The sequence below is a fragment of the Triticum urartu genome, chromosome 1 (assembly GCF_003073215.2).
Source record: "Triticum urartu cultivar G1812 chromosome 1, Tu2.1, whole genome shotgun sequence".
NCBI classification, from domain to species: domain Eukaryota; kingdom Viridiplantae; phylum Streptophyta; class Magnoliopsida; order Poales; family Poaceae; genus Triticum; species Triticum urartu.
The window spans coordinates 350769417-350786018 of record NC_053022.1 but is presented as its reverse complement, the minus strand read 5'-3'; the positions used below and the strand labels follow the sequence as shown (position 1 = coordinate 350786018).

General features: G+C 43.9%; 1 protein-coding gene across 1 annotated transcript; it reads left to right on the top strand.

The window, feature by feature from the left end:
• The first annotated feature begins 12330 nt into the window (after nt 1–12330).
• LOC125511354 lies at nt 12331–15865 on the top strand. The gene is made up of 4 exons (XM_048676704.1): nt 12331–12787; nt 12874–13012; nt 15334–15419; nt 15609–15865. The coding sequence occupies exons 1-4, from the start codon at nt 12527–12529 to the stop codon at nt 15729–15731; spliced, it is 609 nt and encodes a 202-aa protein (XP_048532661.1). The 5' UTR covers nt 12331–12526; the 3' UTR covers nt 15732–15865.
• The last annotated feature ends 737 nt before the right edge of the window (nt 15866–16602 follow it).

Here is a 16602-nt window from a genome sequence, read left to right as displayed (position 1 = left end):
ATCGCATTGCAGAATTGAACCAATCAGTTAACTAAACACCAACAAATGAACCAAACGTTAACTGAGCACCACATTGCACAATATAACATACTCCTAATAGAAGATCAGACATTTAACCAAACCAAGCATGCTTAACAACTTAGAAATATAGCAATTGTTTTTGTTTCTCATGTATTTAGTACAGCCAAATTCAATTTATTCCTCACATGGTATACAATAAGAGAATGCAGCCACAACAATTGAACATCGCACAGAATTGAACCAAGCAGTTAACTAAACACCACAACAAATGAACCAAACGTTAACTGAGCACCACATTGCACAATATAACATACTCCTAATAGAAGATCAGACAGTTAACCAAACCAAGCATGCTTAACAACTTGGAAATATAGCAAATGTATTTGATTCTCATGTATTTAGTACAACCAAATTTGATTTATTCCTCACATGGTATACAATAAGAGAATGCAACCACAACAATTGAACATCCCATTGCAGAATTGAACCAAGCAGTTAACTAAACACCACAACAAGTGAACCAAGCCACAACAAATGAACCAAGCAGTTAACTAAACACCAATTGAACAATATAACATACTCCTAATAGAAGATCAGATAATTAACCAAACCAAGCATACTTAACAACTTGGAAATATTGCACCTTGAAGAATTGAACACCACATTTGCAGAATTGAACCAAGCAGTTAATTGAACACCACATTGCAAGACATATAGAACATATACACTATAGCAGAAGATTGCATGGTGAAAGTAGATAGCACAATTCACTAGAATTTGTTAAGGAAAGGCAGTAGCTAGCAAACTAAGCATGGGTCCTTATAGTGAGCTAATAAGACAAGCTACTCCTCATTGTCGGTGATATCGATGACGATTGGCTCCTTGGACATGGAAGAGGGCGAGGCCTCTGCATCATGGGTGCCCTCGTTGTAGTGGTGAGTTGCTTGAGCCGCTCCGGGCACCAACCTGCTGGCTCTTGAGATGAGGTAAGCACATGCATGCTGAGAAAACACCTCGAAGTCTTCGTCGAAGGCACCGACGGTGGCCTCGAGAAAACACCATGAACTATCGTTTAAAGCAGCCAACCGCATCGCGGCGTTGGCACGCGAGGTGTCAACGGTGGCCTCGATGGCGAGGTGCTCTTCCAAGATCTGGGGTCGGCACAAATGGCAGCCATCGCAACCTCATCAGCGCGTGCGACCGCGATTTGCTTCTCCGCTGCCAAATGCTCCTTGAGGTCTTGGCTATACTGCGTGCGCCATGGCTTAGGCCAGTGCTTATTTGGTGGAGGGGTCGGTGATTTGGGTGGAAGGTGTCGCGCTCGCGTCGGCGGTCGGGGCATGTGGGTTGTGGAAGGAGGAGAAAGATGGGGGTCGGATGTGGATTACCTGCCTGGATAGGTGAGGCCGAGCAGCGTGAAGGAGGGTCACCGACGAGGAGGCGGCGGCGCTGCAAGCAAGGAGTGAAGGTTTCAACTTGGAAAGGAATGCGGAAAGGGGGGATGTGGCTTTTGGTAAGGGGGAGGGTGCACAAAGTTCCATCAGACACGGTCCCTTATTCAGACACGGTCCGAAGATATTTTGTGCTGCATCTCACACGGTTGGTTATAATAAACTGTGTGGGATCTACTTGATTTTTCGCCTTGATTTGAATTACATAATGGGGCCACAGCGGCCATGGACGGTGTTTGAATTGCTAGACCTTTTATCTGGAGTGATCATAAAAGAATTGGAATTATTCAGGGTTCGTTTGGACATTTTTAGGCATTAAGTGAGTTTTCAATGCATTTATGTGCATAATTCAAATTTGAACTACATGCACATGCTCCAGTGCATATAAATTGGTTGAAAAATTAAATCTTTGTCCTTGGGTGCATGCTTAGGTTCCATGCAAGAAATGGGAATGAATGTCAAGCACTATGCCACCGTCACTTGGCCGCAAACATTGAGATACCAGGTTTTAAAATTCTAGTAAATCCAAAACTCGCCTGAAATTCATGAAACTTGGCATGCTATCATGGAGCGGCATCAACATGCCGTGGTTAAGTTTTTGTCCCATTTGGGGCAGGTTTGGGTATATGCTTCTCATAAATCAGAGCTTCTCACAACAAGCATGATGGTTTCAGTAGGGAACGCTCCAACTTCGGGGACGAAACGATATCCATTGCCTCTAATTGCTTTCAAATTTTTTCTCGTGTCAACATAGAACAACAGGAGTGTTGTGTTATTTTTTGTGATTTTTCGGGGTTTGTTTGGACATTTTTATGCATTAAGTGAGTTTTCAATGCATTTATGTGCATAATTCAAATTTGAACTACATGCACATGCTCCGGTGCATATAAATTGGTTGAAAAATTAAATCTTTGTCCTTGGGTGCATGCTTAGGTTACATGCAAGAAATGGGAATGAATGTCAAGCACTATGCCACCGTCACTTGGCCGCAAACATTGAGATACCAGGTTTTAAAATTCTAGTAAATCCAAAACTCGTCTGAAATTCATGAAACTTGGCATGCTATCATGGAGCGGCATCAACATGCTGTGGTTAAGTTTTTGTCCCATTTGGGGCAGGTTTGGGTATATGCTTCTCATAAATCAGAGCTTCTCACAACAAGCATGATGGTTTCAGTAGGGAACGCCCCAACTTTGGGGGCGAAACGATATCCATTGCCTCTAATTGCTTTCAATTTTTTTATCATGTCAACATAGAACAACATGAGTGTTGTGTTATTTTTTTTTGTTATTTTTCGGGGTTCGTTTGGACATTTTTATGCATTAAGTGAGTTTTCAATGCATTTATGTGCATAATCCAAATTTGAACTACATGCACATGCTCCGGTGCATATAACTTAGTTGAAAAATCAAATCTTTGGTCCTTGGGTGCATGCTTAGGTCCCGTGCAAGAAATGGGAATGAATATCAAGCACCGTGCCACCGTCACTCAGCCGCAAACATTGAGATACCTGGTTTTTAAATCCTAGTAAATCCAAAACTCGTCTGAAATTCATGAAACTTGGCGTGCTATCATGGAGCGGCATCAACATGTCGTGGTAAAGTTTTTGTCCCATTTGGGGTAGGTTTGGGTATATGCTTCTCACAAACTAGATCTTCTCACAACAAGCATGATAGTTTCGGTAGGGAATGCCCCAACTTTGGGGGTGAAACTATATCCATTGCCTCTAATTGCTATCAAATTTCTTCTCGTGTCAACATAGAACAACAGGAGTTTTGTGTTATTTTTTGTGATTTTTGGGGTTCGTTTGGACATTTTTATGCATTAAGTGAGTTTTCAATGCATTTATGTGCATAATTCAAATTTGAACTACATGCACATGCTCCGGTGCATATAAATTTGTTGAAAATCAAATCTTTGGTCCTTGGGTGCATGCTTAGGTCCCATGCAAGAAATGGGAATGAATGTCAAGCACCGTGCCACCGTCACTCGGCCGCAAACATTGAGATACCTGGTTTTTAAATTCTAGTAAATCCAAAACTCGTCTGAAATTCATGAAACTTGGCATGCTATCATGGAGCGGCATCAACATGCCATGGTAAAGTTTTTATCCCAATTGGGGCAGGTTTGGGTATATGCTTCTCATAAATGAGAGCTTCTCACAACAAGCATGATGGTTTTAGTAGGGAACGCCTCAACTTTGGGGGCGAAACGATGTCCATTGCCTCTTATTGCTTTCAATTTTTTTCTCGTGTCAACATGCATAGAACAACAAGAGTGTTGTGTTATTTTTGTGATTTTCAGGGTTCGTTTGGACATTTTTATGCATTAAGTGAGTTTTCAATGCATTTATGTGCACAATTCAAATTTGAACTACATGCACATGCTCCAATGCATATAAATTGGTTGAAAAATCAAATCTTTGGTCCTTGGGTGCATGCTTTCGTCCCATGCAAGAAATGGGAATGAATGTCAAACGCCTTGCCACCATCACTCGGCCGCAAACATTGAGATACCTGGTTTTTAAATTGTATTAAATCCAAAACTCGTCTGAAATTCATGAAAAACTTGGCATGCTATCATGGAGGGGCATCAACATGCCGTGGTAAAGTTTTTGTCCCATTTGGGGCAGGTTTGGGTATATGCTTCTCATAAACCAGAGCTTCTCACAACAAGCATGATGGTTTCAGATAGAACACCCGTATGCAAAGTGAGAGCAGGATTTGTGCATCTCTTGAACACAAACGGTTCTTTTGGATGCCCCGTGTGAATCACTAGCGGGGCGGCGCAATACTATTCGATTTGACAGCGGGCGACGCAGTTCCTGATACGGCTTTAATGCAGACGAGGGAGAGGGTAGCGGTTCCCGAAGTGTTGAATGGCCAATGATGCATCCTCGTTCAATTAGCATCGTGTGAATGCATGAGGGAAGTAATGGGAGGACTGGGAAAAGAGGCAGCACGATGTGAATGCAACGCAGTTTGCACTCATATAAAGGCGCCCCTCCATTCCAATGCATCTACCACATCGTACGCACCTAAGCATTTGCCTAAGCACCTACACTAATAAGCGCAAAAGTGCCCACTCCAGACCCATGGCGGTGATGCGCGCGAGCAGCCAGCGGCTGTGCCAGATGGTCCACGACGTCGGCCTGCGGCATGGCACAGTGGATCGTCTCCATACGGTGTTGGCAACCGGCTGGTGGATGGCCGCCATCGACGCCAGCTACGACTCTCAGTTGGACCAGATGATCGTTCGCAGCACCAACAGGTTCACCCTCGTCAAGAAGCTCGTGGACGACATCGCCATACTCCTCCAGCCCACGCGCCGGGCTCCTTATTGCCTGCCACCCTAATCGGCCTCCATGGTTGGAACCTCTTTGAAGCACTGGTGGCCCTGCGACTGCCCGTCGACGCCATGAAGAATGTCCACCTAGAGGTCGCGCTCGCCGCGAGGCGCCTCGCCCTGCAAGAAACCATCGACCTACACATCCATGTGTACGAACAAATCGTGTACATAGGTATCTACAAGGCCAGTGAGGACGCTACGACATTGGCCTTCTTCAGCCGGCTGGAAGCCTTGGATGCCTTAGTTGAGAAGCACCTTGACCTCGCCACACAAGCTGCCGCTCCTTAGCCGCCGGTCGGTGGCCCGACCGGTGCACTGAGTTGAGGAGGAGGAGGTCATACGTTGATGGATGCATCTTTCTTCTTGCCTCCTATAACCACCACTGTGATTGCATCATCGTGGCCTTAATTCTTATTTTGCTATTGCATTCTCGTTCCAGTCAATACAGACATGTGCGATCCCTTTGCTCAATACAGACATGTCCATTCCAGTCTTATTTTGATTGGCTTGAATGAAGGTCTATCCCGCCGTTAGGCACCGCAGCGCGTTGTGCTCGTCGTTAGGCGCCGCGGCGCGCTCTGCTCACGTCCGTCGGCGCGCTCGGCTTGTGGACAGCTTTTCCTTGCGTGTTCAACTGCTATATGCATATATATATATATATATGGTTGCTCGCGGTTGAGGCGACCGCGGAGCGCTCTGCTCGCGTCCCTCCGCGCACGCTCTGCCAACGGTTGGGCGTGCACACGATCACGTCAGGGGGCCCGTATGCATGCGGTTGCGCCGCACATGTTGCCGTGCGATGCAGTTACGTGCGGCACGCTGGAGTTACGCGCTGCAAATTAGAACTGCCATCAGGGCCTGCCGATATTCCTGGCCGTTCGGCTTCCCCTTTAATTCCCGCGGCCATTATAACCTTAGTCTCTTCAACCTTTCGATCGCGCCCCACAGCACAACAAGCACACCCACGACGACACATAGAGAGGGGATGTCCGGCGGCGCTCCAATGGAGTTCGGCGAGGATAGAGTGGAGACCCACACGAGGGAGACAGATCTCTCGGTGGTGTACACTATCGACCCGGCCGTGGTGGACGACTACATCAACAGCTTTGAGCAGTTGCTTGCTGGAGACAAGTATAAGGTGGTCGGCATCGACCTCTAGTACATCGCCGGTCGTCCCGGCATAGATCAGAAGGTTGCCGTCGCCCAGTTGTGCATGCGCCATCATGTCCTCATCTACCACTACTGCATGGCCACAGAGCCTTGCGACCGTTTCAACAGGTTTGTCAATAGCACCGACTACAAGTTCACCATGGTGGATACCAAAAACGATGTAAAAGCGCTCAGTGTTACGGGCTTGGCCTGCAAGAACCTTGTCGAAATCCATGACCACTACAGGTTCTGGGGCAGCACGAAGCAGGACTCCCTGGTCGAACTCGCCTCGTCCATCATCGACCTCTACTACGAAAAGATGAAGCAGGATGCCCAGAGAACAAGTCCCGTATCCTGGCACAAGGCCTGGATGCGGCAACTGGATGAACCTCACCTCAGGTTTGCGGCCAAGAGCGTGTACACATGCTATGAGATGCATAGGCGGATCGTTGACATGAGGAAGTGCCTCGTTACCCAAATCGACGAGTCCGGGTCGAGCCACAAGAAGAGCAAGCGTCACAAGAAGTAGATGATGATCAGATGATCGTTTATGCTAGTTAATCATGCATGTAATATATAGTTTACTTTATTGGTGTGTGTGGAAATGTCATGTGTAGTAGCCACCTATGTAATTATGCATGTAATAGTTTACTTTGGTGTGTGCAAATGACATGGTTGTAGTAGCCAACTATGTAAGTGGCTGTTTAATTTGGTTATGCAAGCATGTCCTTATAAGTGTGTGTGTGTGTGTGTGTGTGTGTGTATGTTGTTGTTCTGTATGCAATCCCATCGCACAACACACACATCTTATTAGCAGCAACCGTCTATGTTCTTATCGGTCTTCAGACACATTTTCTGATTACAGACCTGTTTGCCGCATATCACACATATCTTGTTAAGTTGAACCGTTTCTGTTCTCATGTCTCAACACAAATAGTTCATCCGAGTGAACCGCATGCCGTATATCGCACACACCTTTGATCTGGCTGACTGTTTCTTTTATGTTTCCTAATCACAAACAGTTCATCCGAGTGAACTGTATGATGTGTATCACACACGCCTCCATCTGGCTGCCCGTTTCTTTTGTTCCTCCTCATCGCAAACAGTTCATTGAACTCAACCGTATGCCCTTCATCGCACACGCAACTAATACCTGAACCGTGTTTGATGCATCCGTCATCGCAAACGTTTTACACATTTCTGACGGTTTTCATATAGCACCGTTTGCGATTATGGCATCGCACACAGTTTCTCGAAGGGCCTCTGATCGTAGTGTCGCGTTAGCAGCATCCTGCAGTAGTGTATTCTCTCTCTTTGATCTTCAATACAATGTTCACCTCGATGTTCTTGGAGATCTATTCGATGTAATCTTCTTTTGCGGTGCGTTTGTTAAGATCCGATAAATTATGGGTTTATGATCAGATTATCTATGAATATTAATTTGGTTTGGCCAACTAGATTGGTTTTTCTTGCAATGGGAGAGGTGCTTTGTAGTGTGTTCAGTCTTGCGGTGCGTATTCCGAGTGAGAGAAAGGGACTTGACATGTATTTGTATTACTGCCATTAAGGATAAAAGGATGGGGTTTGTTCATAATGATTGGACCTATCCCTCTACATCATGGCATCTTGCTTAAGGCGTTACTCTGTTCTTGTTAACTTAATACACTAGATGCATGCTAAATAGCGGTCGATGTGTGGAGTAATAGTAGTAGATGCAGGCAGGAGATGGTCTACTTGTCATGGACATGATGCCTATATACATGATCATCTATACCAATATAAAAAGACCCAAAGGGGCAGATCCAACTGATCTCGGCCATCGAACTAAGTCAATCCAACGACCTAGACTGCTCCAATGGCGAGTGTTAAACGTGTTTAACGTGCAATTAATATCATACCAAATATTGCACTAATCACAGGATTGACATAGAAATAATGGCATACCTAACATCCACGTGCAATTAATATATTACCTAAATATTAACGTGCGTTGCACGTGCGCATTTACTAGTTGCCTTAGATATCGTCATAACTATGCACTTTCTATCAGTTGCTCAACAATAATTTGTTTACCCACCGTATGCTTTCTTTCAAGAGAGAAGCCTCTAGTAAAAACTATGGCCCCGGGTCTATCTTTTATCATATTATTTTTAGATCTATAAAATCAAAAACACAAAAAATACCTTGCGGCAATTTATTTACTTTTATTTTATTTGGCACTTTTACTTATCTTTTATATCTATCACTACCTGATCTCATCCTTGCAAGTAACCGTGAAGGGATTGACAACCCCTTTATCGCGTTGGGTACAAGTGTTTGTTTGTTTGTGTAGGTGAAATTATTGGAGACTTGTGTGTTCCTCCTACTGGATTGATACATTTGTTCTCAACTGAAGGAAATACTTATCTCTACTTTATTGCATCACCCTTTCCTGTTCGAGGAAAAAATCAATGCAAGCTCAAGAAGTAGCATCCATCGTTGTAGATCAATGGCTCGCAATATGTTCAGCTTAGCCCCTATGCTAGAGAAAGAAAAGTTGGCCGCTAATGGTGAAACTATGCGGATTGGATCCGGAACCCGAGATTTGTTCTTAGGAGTGCTAAGAAGGAGTATGTGCTGGATCAACCCCTGGGTGATGCTCCTACAAAGGATGCAACACCAAAAGAAGTTGCTGATTACGGTACTCGTAGTGATGACTGTGATTTAGTCCATTGCCCTCATGTTAACTTGCATGTATCCTGAACTACAGAAGCGTTTTGAACGATCTGATACTCAATTGATAATTGGGTCATTGGAAGTTCTGTACAAGAAGAAGGCAAGGACTGAGCGTTTTAAATTAATGAAGGCCTTGATTGAATGCAATATGAAAGAGGGTTCCTCAATGAGTGAGCGTATAGTAAAGCTTGCTGGCTATGTTGATAGACTGGCTTCTCTGGAATTTGGAATTCCTCCGATACTCAGTACAGATATTTTGCTTGCTTCACTTTGTCTATCTTATGATGGTTTCATCATGAATTACAACATGAATGGGATGGAGAAAAGTGCAAACGAGTTGTTTGCTATGCTCAAAACTGCGGAAACTGAAATGCAGAAGAACAAACATAGTTGATGGTCAATAAGACCACCAGTTTCAGGAAGAAGGGCAAGTCCAATAATAAGAAATCTACAGAAGCCAGTAAGACCGAGTCTTAAAAGAAGAACAAGGGCAGAGCCTCTAAAGAGCCTGAATGTTTCTACTACAAGCAGAAGGAACACTGGAAGCATAACTGCAAGAAATATTTGGCAGATAAGAAGAATGGTTCTTTCAGTAAAGGTATAATCGTTATAAAAAGTTAATGTTATACTACTTGTAAAATTCTGTATGTCATGAGTATTTGATACTAATCGGTTGCTCCCATTTTGCAAAACCGATGTAGGGACTACAAAGAGCTCACAAGGAGAGAAGAAATAAAGTCGTGATATAAATCGGGAATGGTGATGGGTCGCTACTCGGAGACCATCAGAGTTATCCCTTTAGTTTATCTTCAAGATTTATCTTAGACTTGAAATAATAGTTATTTTGATTTGTAGTTATGTAATACATTATCCAATGGATTATGTCATGGATATTCTTATAAGTTTTAAACAATAATTGTTTGGATTATTATAAGAATATGTTTTTGATTAAACCTCTATTTTGTGATGGTTTATTCATGATGAATCTTGAATTTTGAGATCTATAACATTAAAGCTAAACATCTTGAAAAGACTAAATAAACTAGTTGTGTGTGGCACTGCTTTGTTACATCGGATCTTCATAGAGATGAAGTATAAAAATATTTTAAACTGACTGAATACATTGAGATGTATAAAGTCCGATGAATATAGGTGTGGTGAATATTTACACTCCATCAATGTTATGAGTAAATATTATTTACTTGATAAAACATAAGGACTGGAATATTTGAAATAGTTCAAAGAAATTCAGGATAAAGATATAATATCATTATGAGGGAAGATAAAAGGGTTCTTCTTTCATGAAGAAATATATCTAAGCCATAAGTTTAGCAAGCAATTGAATAATTGTGGAATTATTATTACCGATCTGCTCTTATTTTTTTGCGTATTTATAGATGAAACAACATAATATTCACTAAATAGATGTACCATCTAAATGTCTGATAAAACTATAAAGAGTTATAGAATATTTTAGACCAATGCTTGATTGCAGGTTTTGTGTTCCTCTCACAAAAATCAAAGGACAAAAAGTTTGTCAGAAAATAAATATTTTTCGAGAAAATCTTTGCTCGTTAAAGGAGTAAGTGAGAGGATAATACAACTTATTAAGATTACTGAATCTCTGGCTTAAATTGTAACAAGATTAAAACAAATGTTCTGGACGATTAGCTCCGGACAGCGAAGCGTTGCCGGGTCGTGAAGGTTGCATGCTTGCAACCAAGTAGAAATGTCGTGCTTTTGGTCTTCAGTTCGAGGGACTGTTCATGGGCTGTTCGTGGGATCATCCATCGACGGTTTGAGGGACTCCAAGTATAATCTAGACCAACACGTTCTTCATCGTTGCAACTCGGTGACGGTAACGATCGTGATCCCAACCCATTATGCATCTTCATATTGATCTTGGGTGTGTGCAAGGGCGAATTTTTTGTTTCCTACTATGTTGCCCAACAACTAGGTCATCAAAGTTCACCGAAAAACTTGAGCACAGCTCGGGTGTGGACGAACTCAGCGTTCCGGTGCTCCTCGACGGTGGCGAGGTGGTCGGACGGACGCGGACGGCAACGACAGGGCTCCCGGTGGTCCTAGTTGGCGCTGGGGTGGACGGAGTCGATGGTGCGGGGCTTCCGGAGTTGCAGACAACATCAAGAAGCTTCGGGTTTGGACCCGGTGGTCGTTCCCGTGTGCCTGAGGATGAATGGATGGGTCAGGAAGATGCACGTGATCACGACGATCAAGATGGACAAGATGCACATCCAAATGGATGGCGGAGCTCACCGGTCTCCGATGAAGGTGGTGTTCCAGGCGGCAAACCTCGCGTCGAAGATGTCCAGAGGACTCGCTGGAGTGTGGTGGATACGGTGATGGTGGCTGGCCTCGAGGGTGGCTACAGTGGCCGGAATTTAGTGGTTAGGGTTGCAGTCAGTGCGGCAATGGCGAGCTCGCGGCAGAGCAGCCTGCCGGGAAAGGCGAGTGAGAGCGAAGGGGTTTGAGAGAGTGAGGGGAGAGCTATTTATTTGACATGGCTGCTAGGCTCGGGGCGGCCGGAGTGCGCGAGTGGGAGATCATGGGCGCGGGCGTGCTCTGGTTCGTGCTCGGGTTCGACCGGGGTTCGGCATCAGTTGTGGGAGGTTAGGGAGAGAGCTGACGCATGGTGCCCGCGCGTCGGTGAGAGAAGAGAGAGAGAGAGAGAGAGAGAGAGAGAGAGAGAGAGTGGGCGCACGCGGCCTGGTTGACTAGTTGGCTGGGCCTTCTTTTCTTTTCCATTTTCTGTTTCTGCCTTCTGTTGTCATTTTTCAAATCTGAATTTAAATTTTCTTCAAAAGAGAAAGTGTTTCTAAATTACCCCGGTAATATTCGTGACTAGATGAACATTTCCCCAAGGGTTTCTCACAAATTGCAATTTGCCAAATTAACTAATGTGCCCATTTGCAAAGTTGTTTTTATTTCTTTTTGTGTTTTATTTATTATCTCCAGAATTTTACTTATAGTTTAATTGCACAAATTATACTATTTTCAAACCCTGGTCCACTCAAAATAAATAGGGCAAAACATAACCCTAGATGCAAGTTTTTTCTGAAAATCATTTTTAGGGTGAGGCCTCCATGGCTTCTAATTAAATTCAAATGGTAGTTTGAATTCAAATGTTGTCCTTGTTAGCCTCAAAAGCCAAATATGCAAGGAAATCATGGATGCATATGCTTCTAATTTCACAACCAAAATTTAGGAGAAATTTGGGTTGTGACAGGAAGGGAGGAGGCAGAGCTGGCGGCCGGAGGGTGGGAGGTAGAGATGGCGGCGGAAGAGGGTGGGGAGCCATGGCCGGGAAGAGGAGAGGGTCGTGAGTGCGGGAGAATGCACGCAACTAGGTCTCCGCAACTAGAGCGGCTTCCTTTTATACGCCAACAAATGAAATGACGAAATGCCCTGGTGGGGGCATCAAATTTACAATTAGTTGCAATTGATTTTTTTTTGAGAACGTTGCGATTGAAAATTTATCCAAAGGCCAAGGCGATCGGGCGATGATCTGTTTGCTTACAGCAAACCAGCCCGAGAACGGACGGCCAGGATCGCACAGGAAAAATGATCCGACGGGGTAACGTGAATCTAACAATGGGGTGAATAAATGAGGAGATGATTAAAAAAAACAGATTTGGGTCGTGCAAACAGAGGGTGCCCGTGAGCCGCGACGACCGACGTCGACACGACCATCGTAATCGCGCCGCTCCCACATACCACCTCGCCGGCATCCCTGAATTCTCCCGTCCGCCCATCAGATCTCACCGCCGTCGTCACCCCTGCTCATCGCCGTATGGTCTCATCCCAAATCTGAAGCAGCAGCCATGTCAGCCGGCACCGCTACGCCGGGACTCGTTGTCACCGCCACCGATCCCATCCGCTCTTTCCTCTCCTCCGCCGCCGGCTCCCCCGACCTCTCCGACGACCTCCGGGGTCTGGCCTCCGCCCTCTCTTCTGAGCGGGCCGTCCCCTACCGCTCCATCCGCGCCATCTGGTGCGCCGACTGCTCCCGCGGCCGCCCACCTCTCAGACAGCTCTTGCAAGGCGCTCAATTCGTGCTGTCCAGTCCCAAGCCCCGCGAGAAGGTGAGTTGCAGCCACGGCGACACCCGTGGTCCGAGTTGGTGAGGTTTAGCCAGATATAAGTTTTTGATTTGGCTGTGCCCGTGCAGAGCGATGAGCTCAAGGCGAGGCTGGAGAAGCTCCGGGAGATGCAGGAGAGGAAGGAGTACGCCGAGCTCGTCAAGGATGTCGCGCCTAAGGAGGACAACACCGAACCCTTCTCCTCTTACAAGGATCAGCTAGGATTCGGTACGAATACTCATATTCATGCTTTCTCCTAAACTGGATGTGCATTGTTTGGTTTGGAAACAAAACTGAGCCCTCATATATAAGCCTGATTGCCAATGCAACAATATGATGCACAATTTTTAGAACTGAGACAATGCAAATAGGTTTCCATGTGGGAATAAAACTTAGATGAATCACTAGTGTTAGCAAGCATCAGAAATTCAGAACTACTCCCTCCGTTCCTAAATATAATTCCATATTGTTGCATCAGCACGGAAGTATGTAGTCCATATTGGAATCTCTAAAAAGACTTATATTTAGGAACGGAGGGAGTAGCAACGACAGGGGCTGAGACCCCAGAACAGGTTCCAAACAACAGGAAGCTTATCTTCAAAGATAGCTCACAGAGTCATTGGCTTAACAGAACAAAACCTACACAGTTTTACTGGATTCCTCCAAAACACATAGGAGAAATCGCAGCCTTCAGATTTCTTCATCACTGTTCACCCTCCATCCCATTTCAGCCATGGGATCATCGTTCTTCATCCTCGCATGGCACAGGACACTTCATTCACCACCTGCTTGAACAGCCTGGCTCCCAACTTGAGCTCCTCTTGGGTTCCTTGCCCTGCAAAATAGATCATGCCGATAGCCAAGGCCTATTTTTTTCTAGTACTCCCTCCGTCCCAAAATAAGTGTCTCAACTTTGTACTAACTCTAGTACAAAGTTGTACTAAGCTTGAGACACTTATTTTGGGATGGAGGGAGTACTAATTACATGCATCATTATACGTTTTCTAGATAGATCATAGGATTGCTGCAGTTCCAACCATAACCAGCCCTTTCTCATTCAATTACATGCATCATTATACGTTTTCTAGATAGATCATAGGATTGCTGCAGTTCCAACCATAACCAGCCCTTTCTCATTCTTTGCTAATTGAACGAGCCAAGCCAGTTATCAAACAAATGAACAGTGTATCATGGCTTAGAGGCGAATGCAAAAGCTTAGCAGACGACAGTTCTTATCAGCGCCAGTAAGCATACAATTTGTTTCACTAAATAGGAGGTGCTAGCTGCTACACAAAGGATAAACTGATGGCTTATTATTCAACACTTCAATTGCCCATGGCTTGGCTTGTGATGTAGCACAAAATAGCGTGACACTAAATTGTGCGTGTAGATGTCCTGACCTTTCACGGTACATGCAAAACAACAACGAACAACGGCAGCAATAGTCGCAGGAAAAATAGACCTAGAAGAACAAACCTTCAGATCAAACGAAAGTAAGAAGCCGAAGGAGAAGACTTGCACCGACACTGATACAAGATCAGACGCATGCACAGTAGCAACGAATCCCTAGGATTTACAAGAACACATCCTTGGTGCCTCCCAATGTGAAGCGTTTTCTGGTAGTTTATTCAACTCAACTCAAAACTCCAAAAACTGATCTCCTGGGACAAGACTGACGACCCTTTTTTATCTCCGACTCACACCAGGTGCAAGGGCCAAAAAAAATCTAACCGACTTAAAAGCTGAGGTTGCTAACAGAACTTCTATTCTAAGTAGTACTCTTTAATTAGGAAACTAATTAATCTATCCAGCCACGTTGATCACATAAGCCTAATTTAGACTAAAAAGACTATTTGTTTGCTTGCACTCTTGGACTGCTCCATCATCAGACATAAAAAGTAGTTCCAATATTAATTCACTGTGTCCTTCTTTGGTTCAATTGGTGAAACCTCAAACCAAAATGAGCCAAGCTGTAACATGTTCGAAAGATTATAACCAGCATCCGGTATACTTGCATCAAAACAAATGGTCTTGCTTATCTTCTGTTCAACACTTGCAAAGTAAACTTGCAGTACTTTGCACGGGAAAGATAATAGCTGCATTGGTGGACTCAGCTTGCATACATACATGTATGCAATCTGTAATTGTAGGATTACATTTGTGAGATTGCTATTTTATTGTGAGATCGATATTTTACCGCCTAGTACTCCCTCTAAAGAAATATAGGAGTGTTTAGATCACTACTTTAGTGATCTAAACACTCTCATATTTCTTTACAGAGGGAGTACCTTCTACTCAATCTTTGCAAGCACAATGAAATATTGAGATTTCATCTGTTCCCTTCCCGGTTGGTAGGACCAGGATGTTACCCTTTATACATGAAATTTGATCCAAGTTTTGGGATTTTCGAGTGAGCAATGCCCGACTATGTTTTAGTAGTTAGAAGTATCTTATTCTCCTTAGCGCACTATGATGTTTACTCCTGAGCTTAGACTGCAAGGGGTTAATGTTATGTTTCATTTGTTGATGGGATGTTTCCCCAATTTCAGGTCTGCATGTTGTGGTCATAATGTTCACGGGTTATTTGGTGGGGTTTGCTACTTTCAAAGCTCTGTTCAGCAACAGTCCTGTCATGGTAAGTCAAGAGTACCTAGTTGCTTGTTCTTCCATTATGGAACTCCGTAGGGTAATTTTTGTGCTAGCGGTGTGGCTTTACTCATACTGCATTTGACCCATCCTGCAAGGCACTACTATGGTGCAGAAGGCTGCTTTACGTAGTAAAACATCTAAATATAACAAGTGCGGCCTTGGTATTATATTTCAGAATGCTGCTGGAGGCATCTTAGGAGTGGTGGGTGGCATGCTGATGGAAACAGTTCTTTTCATCATCAGATCATCCAGTAAAGAGTTGTCGTCTTCGGTTCCAAGATCCAAGAAGCTTCAGTAGACACTGATCCGCTTTGATTTTTCATGTGTACTTTACCTTGCGAAACATTAGTATGTGAAGTTCTGGATCGATCAGATGTATGTAAGGAAATATAGTTGATTATCGAAGGTATTGAATGGGAGATTATGTTTGCAGGGCTTGCATTTACCTGGATACTAAGATACCAAGGTTTCTTGTTGAGCGCCTTATTCCAAAGTGCTATTGTGAGCTCGAGCTCACATGCTCCCGGAGATGAACATTAAAATCCAAAAAATAATAAAAATATTCAAAAAAAATCTGATTTTTTTGTCAAGAAACATTGATTATTTTTCTACACGCGTGGAAATTTTCGTGATGGAATCACGTTTGTGGATGTCTCAGCAAAAAAATATCGATGCTCCAAAATGCTTCCAAAAACACTTCTTTTTAGAGTATCGATTTTGTTATTTTTGCCAGCACCTGCACAAATGTGATTTCATCATGAAAATTTGCATGCGCGTAGAAAAATCATCAATGTTTCTTGACAAAAAAATTGATTTTTTTTGGATTTTTTACTATTTTTTCAAATTTTATTGTTCATCCAAGAGCATGTGGGCTCGAGCTCACATACTTCATGTCCCACCTTATTGGTCTATATATATTGTGCACAAAGGCCAAGTCAGAAACGTGCATTTCTGATTCGTGAATTTCTAATGATCGCCATGTCCTACATGCTGGATCCATGTAGGAGTGAGAGTTGCAAAGGAGAGATAAAGCGGGCAAAATCGAGAAATTTGTGAGGTCACTTTGCTTCACAAGAAGCAGATGCAAGGCTCTCGAGTTGTACTTCTCGAAATTCCGCTATGTTTATTATCTGTGTGATGTTCTCAGAATCAAGCTTTCTTTCGAAAAG

What these genes read in the sequence shown, in the direction of transcription:
- LOC125511354 (XM_048676704.1), top strand. Translation starts at nt 12,527, where the DNA reads ATGTCAGCCGGCACCGCTACGCCGGGACTCGTTGTCACCGCCACCGAT. An exon ending in GTCCCAAGCCCCGCGAGAAG is followed by an intron (nt 12,788 to 12,873) that starts GTGAGTTGCAGC and finishes GTGCCCGTGCAG; the next exon opens with AGCGATGAGCTCAAGGCGAG. An exon ending in TCAGCAACAGTCCTGTCATG is followed by an intron (nt 15,420 to 15,608) that starts GTAAGTCAAGAG and finishes ATTATATTTCAG; the next exon opens with AATGCTGCTGGAGGCATCTT.